This window comes from Miscanthus floridulus, chromosome 5 (assembly GCF_019320115.1).
Source record: "Miscanthus floridulus cultivar M001 chromosome 5, ASM1932011v1, whole genome shotgun sequence".
In the NCBI taxonomy this organism is placed as follows: Eukaryota; Viridiplantae; Streptophyta; class Magnoliopsida; order Poales; family Poaceae; genus Miscanthus; species Miscanthus floridulus.
Window position 1 is genome coordinate 115160369 of NC_089584.1, and position 6000 is coordinate 115166368.

The window sequence follows — 6000 nt, forward strand, 5'->3', positions numbered from 1 at the left end:
AATACCCTTTCAAAATACCCGAAGTGAATTGTTAAAAAGACATCGTTCGGTTTGATATGTATATTTGTTTCGAGTATACGTGTTGAACCATACAGTAATTTTTTGCTGATTTTGTAAGTCACAGACATTTCTTTGGAAGTTCTGGTGCAGCTTGACAACGTTTTGATTTACTTCTTTTTTGCAAGTGAACCATATTTTGATACCATTTTGCACACCGTTTCACAAAAGAAATAAGCTGAGCTATTTGGACCCTGAGATAGGGCATCCAATGAGGAAACCAAACACCATGAAAAAGTATGTAAAATTGTTTGGACCAGGATTTAGCCTGGTTAAGCTATGTGATTAAGGTGGACTAGCCACAAGTTGCAAGTTGCTAGTTGCAGCCTAGAAAATCATCATGGATTACGTTGCTAGTTGGAGTACATACATACGTTGGCGCACGGATCGCGCGGAAGGTGTCCCCCTCTGTCCGTGACACACGCTGCTTAAACTAATCGTCCACCGCCTCCGCTTTGACTGCTTGCCTGCAGCCCCTTGACCGAGATAGGATTCTCCGGGGCCACCTCTCAGGTCTCGCCGTGTCAGTCCTTTCACAACTCTATCTTTTTCTTTCCTCCACTGATTTTTGACCCTGTGGGTCATTCGTTTTCGAACCATGCTGTATACAAAAACTATAAAGTAGAGATTTCTACCGGGCGTACTCACTCATCCAAAAAAGCTACAATTATACTTTAAACTATATCATTTTAAAAATAACTATGGCGCCGTTCGTGTGCCCTTAAACCCGGCTTGATCCGTTTCTTTTTTCATCCAGAACAGTGTTTTCCTCTCACAAATTACTCCAGAATTCTTCCAAACCATCCAAATTTCTCCAGAACCATACCATCCGAACGGGGCCTATATTTATAGAAAATAATGTTAATGTTTATTTAAATAAAATTACTATAAAAATATCTCTCCCAAACTGGCACTTAATTTAGGAGTTAGTGTCAAACTACTAACTTTGTCATTTGATCTGTGTGAATCTAAATGCATGTTGACCAAAGGTGGCAAAATATATTTTATGACCCTCATAAATGATTGTACTAGATTTTACTATGTGCACATATCAAAATCAAAGGATAAAGTGTTGGTCTATTTAAGATGTATAAAATTTATTAGAAAAAAAAACTTGAGAGGAAAATAAAATAGTCACATTCTAATTATGGTGAGTACCCCCTCTGTTCTAAAAAGATTGTGCTATAGGGTTGCCGGTCAAACTTTCTTAAGTTTAACTAGATTTACAGAAAATATTACCAATATTTGTATCTCCATGTAAGTTTATTGGAAAAATATATTCAACGATTCGTCTAATGATACTAATTATGCACCATAAATATTAATATTTTCTTATATAATTGGTTAAAGTTTAAAATGTTTAACTTTTTTAGAAGTGAGAATGACGTTTTTTGTGGGGTGAATGGAGTATTTTTCAAGTGAGTTTTCCTAGTTCTACATGGAACATAAAATTATTGATGAGAGTGCGTCACTAAATCGAAATCGAATGCAGTGCAGTCAGTTCAGCACGGCCGTAGCGTGCCGGACTAATCTTTGTTTCGCCAAAATGATCTCTTTTTTTCCCAATCCAAAACGAGCTGCTCTTCTCAAGTTTATCGTCATCCAACAATCGTTAACGCAAAAAAGGCATTTACATATACTGATTCCACGTTCTAATATGACTTTTTTTAGTGGATCTAATATGGCATTTAAAATTAAAATAGAAAGATAACAATATACCCATGAAAGCCCGTTCTCAGAAGGAAGCCTGATTTTGGTACATCGATGGATTATCAAGTTGGCCCATTTAAGAAACCCAGAAATAGGGCGACGCAGGGAAACAGCCCAGCCGAATACTCTGAGCTCTCGTAACCCAACCTATCGTGTAACCCAATTAAAAAGTTGGGCGAGGCGACTTTTATTCTTTTTTATGACGAGTGGGAGAGTACACGCCGCTTTTAACGTGCAGTGTTCCTGTGCTCTACGGATTCGTTAAGGTCTGTTGAGTTTCTGATTCATCAATTAATATGCATAAATTGTTTCACGGCACTCAAGGCATTGAATTCCCACGTTGACCTGACACAACCATGACATAGTACTGGATAATCTTCTGTTCTAGATTATAAGTTGTTTTTTTATATCTATTTTACTATATATCTAGATAAATAATTAGTCTTGTTCATTTGAGCCTATCGGTCTGACTTATCAGTCATGGTACAGTGTTTTTCTCTCACAACAAAACAGCTTCAGCCGGCTCATCAGTCGTAAAATCATCAACCAAATAGCTCGAATATGTCTAGATATGTAACAAAATAGATAAAAAAAAATAAAACGACATGAGAGTACTTTAGATTGCCCGAACAGAGTGGGCACAGATATTTTACAAGAGTGTCTGTGACCCGGGCACACTCCGTCTCGCACGGGTAATTAGCATTGTAAAGCACTAGGAGCTATATGGAGTAGTATATAAACATGTCACGTACGAGTAGCTCACGGCAGCATACCAAGGATCCGTAAACCATCTCCGCTGTCGCAGTGGATTGGTGCATGCGCATTATCCGGGGAAAGACCGCATGTGCAGGTGGTAATACCGGGGTGCGGGCGCCTGGCCGAAAAAGTACAGCAGCCTGGGCCCCTGGTCACGCACGAGCACGACGACTGCACGAGAGCGCCCTCTTCGCGGCGCGCCGTCGGTGAAGGCCACCAACAGCACCAAGGACCCAGCCGAACCTACCCTAGTACTGCCTCCGTTTTACCGCGCTAAACCCGGCCCCTTTTACCTCTTGCGGTGCTCCACCATTACCGACACAGGGCCCCAGAAATGGCAATGCTTTAACGAAAACAAAGGAGCGAGCCCAGCAAGACAGACCTAAGCTTTCCTTAAATAGGTATGTACAGCAAGGCGGACCAGTGCACACCACTACTCTACTCACCCCCTTGCCCAGCCCAGCCCTCGCCTAGCTACGGGATACACGAGTTTTACCGAGTGCTAGCCCCAAAAACACTCGGCAAAGCGTTTGCCGAGTGTTACACTCGGCAAACGACACTCGACAAAGGTTTTATCGACAAAGAGCTGTTTGTCGAGTGTCAAACGTCGAGCACTCGACAAAGACTATGCCAAGTCCAAAAAAACATTCGGCAAACATTTTTCGGAAAAATATTAAAAAAAACAAGTCCCGCCGCCGCCGCCACCACCACCGCGCCCCGCCGCCACCACCACCACAGCCGCCGCCCACCACCACCACCACCACGCCACCACCACCACGCCCCGCCGCCCGCCGGCGCTCTCCTCCCTGCCGGATCCGCCATCGGAGGGCACCTCCCCACCGGATCCCCCGCCTCCACGCTGCTGCTCCCCGCCGGATCCGCCCGCCACCGCCGTGGATCTGATCACCGGCGAGGGAGAGAGTGAGGGAGATGAAGAGATAAAAAGAGAGGGAGATGGGGAGAGCTGACCTACCTCGGACCCATGCCGACCGTCGCAAACCCATCGTCACCGGATCCGAGCCCCAGCAGCCGGATCCGACGCATGCCGCCGTCACGTGGCCCATCCGCCGTGGATCCGCCGTCGTGGAGCTCCTCTGGGCCCTCCTCGCCGGATCCAATGCCAGCCACTGTCGCGAGGACCACCCGTCGAGGATCCGTCGGCCTGGAGCTCGCCTTGGCCCTCCACGTCGGCAGGGGAAGAAGGGAGGGGAGGGGCACCCGCCGGGGAAGAAGAAGGGGGAGGGGAGGGACGCCCGCCGGGAAGAAGAAGGGGAGGGGAAGGGGCGGGCCGCCGGTGGGGGAAGAAGGGAGGGGAGGGTCGGGCCGCCGGCGGAGGAAGAAGGAAGGGAAGGGCCGGGGGAGCACCTCCGCCCGTGGAGCAGCTTGAGGGAGGAGCGACGCGGTCGCCGATGGGGAGGAGGGAGTAGGACGGGCTCGGGAGTGGTGGCGTGGCGTGGCGGGCTTGGTGGCGGCAGGAGGCAGGTCGGTGGGGAGAGGAGCTTGGGGGAGGAGCTTGCGGGGCGGTGCGGGTGTGGGAAAGGAGGAGGGAGGTGCGGAGGAGGGATGTGCGGGAAAGGAGGAGGGAGGCGGGGCGGTGCGGCCGGGAAAAAATATTTTACTTTTTTGCCGAGTGTTCTAGATCTGGGCATTCGACAAAGTTTTTTTTTTCATTTTTTTCTTCTTTCCCAGAAAAAAGATTATATTTCTTTGCCGAATGTCCTAGATCTGGGCACCCGGCAAAGATTTTTTTTTTATTTTTTTTTCTTCTCCTTCTTTCCGAGATTTTTTTTACTTCTTTGCCGAGTGTCCTAGATCTGAGCACTCGGCAAAGTTTTTTTTTTCATTTTTTTTCTTCTTTTTCTTTCCCAGAAAAAAAATTTACTTCTTTGTCGAGTGCAAAAAAGAAAACACTCAGCAAATACTCTCTTTGCCGAATTTTTTTTACACTCGGCAAACTTCTCTTTGCCGAGTGTTTTTTTTACCGAGTGTTTTTAGCGCAACACTCGACAAAATACTTTTGTTTGCCGAGTGCCCAAAATAATATACTCGATAATCATAAAAACACTCGGCAAATTTGACATTTCGATAGTACCTGCTCACCACCACCTTTGGCAGGTTGGCACTGCAGTCTCGTCACAATCCGATCGAGCATCAGCATGACGGCGCCTGGTTGAGGTCGAAGGGGAGGCCGCCGCGCCTTTGTCCCCTGCCCAGCTCCAGCGCCGTTGACAGTGGCTCGGTTGCCATCGGCATCGCTGCACCTGCAGTCGGGGGAAGCGGGGCGGCCGCGGCCGTTGTCGGGGCCTGCAAGTAGACGAAATGCCACGGAGTAGGGCCATCGACGTCGACGCCTCCGAACGAGACGGGCTGCGGCGGTGGCTGACGCAGGAGCGGCGCCAGATGGAGGTGCTGCAGCTGCTGCTGGGCGGCGTGGTCGGGGAAGTTGGTCTTGGCCTTGGCGCCGCGGAGGGTGCGCGCGGCGCGGTCGTACGCGAGGGCGGCCTCCACGGGCGTGTCGAACGTGCCCAGCCACACCCGCGTCTTCTTCCACGGGTCGCGGATCTCGGCCGCGTACCTGCCCCACGGCCGCTTCCTCACGCCCCGGTAGCGCGCGGCGTCTCCTCCTCCTTCCCTCGCCCCGCCGTCGCCTCCGCCATGGCCCAGCACTGCCCGTAGAGTGGGATCCATCCGGGATCGAGAGCTGAGAGGTGTAGTGTAGGGCTTGGTGGGTACAGCAACGTGCGTGGTGTTTGATCTTGCCGCAAGGGTAAAGGCTGGAGAATGACTGGGAGAGCACGGAGGAGAGCAGGTACGTTGGGCTTTTGTGAGCAAATGGTTACCCATCTGTGATCCATCCGGCCACGAGAAATGGGTATCGGGTTGGGGTCCGGACTCCGTAGCGGTGGCCGGTGGGCGTGGCAGGGGCAGTGGGGAAGCACGGCACAGCCGCCGCGACATTTGACGTGTTGCCGGGACCACTCCACTAGTCCTGCCACCAGTAACGCTGTGCTGTGCACGGTGAAGGGTGAACACCCCCGCGGTCCATTCCCATGTGAACTCTCGCGTCCATCATGACGCCAGCTCTGCGCACTACTCCCTCTCGGGCTCTGAAGTCTCCAGCGTCTCCAGCTCTGTCCGGGCAATTTCGCATCCACACAGCTGCTGCTGGTGCAGTAGTGCCTGCCCTGCCAAACGTCGTGCAAGCGAGCGGCGCCGAACGGAGCAGCAACTTTTCCACGCCGCTGGGGACGCAGTAGCTGGGACCTACGAGTCAGTGAAACTTGCATGCATGCACATCCCTGTCGTCCGCAGTCCGCTTTCCTTTCCCTCGGACTGTTTTGTCGTCTACTCGCCGCGAGCAATAAAAGGTGGCGGAGACAGGACCAAAACGCGACGTGCTCACACAAATGGACACTGACCTGCGGGGGGCCGACGGCATAGCGGAGCCGTCCCCTCCCAGTCAGCTAATAGCTACTC

General features: G+C 50.7%; 1 protein-coding gene across 1 annotated transcript; it reads right to left on the reverse strand.

The window, feature by feature from the left end:
• Nucleotides 1–4298: 4298 nt before the first annotated feature.
• Nucleotides 4299–5342, reverse strand: LOC136453172 (ethylene-responsive transcription factor 12-like). The gene has a single exon (XM_066453749.1). It carries the CDS (start codon nt 5209–5211, stop codon nt 4675–4677), a length of 537 nt encoding a protein of 178 aa, XP_066309846.1. The 5' UTR covers nt 5212–5342; the 3' UTR covers nt 4299–4674.
• Nucleotides 5343–6000: the final 658 nt, after the last annotated feature.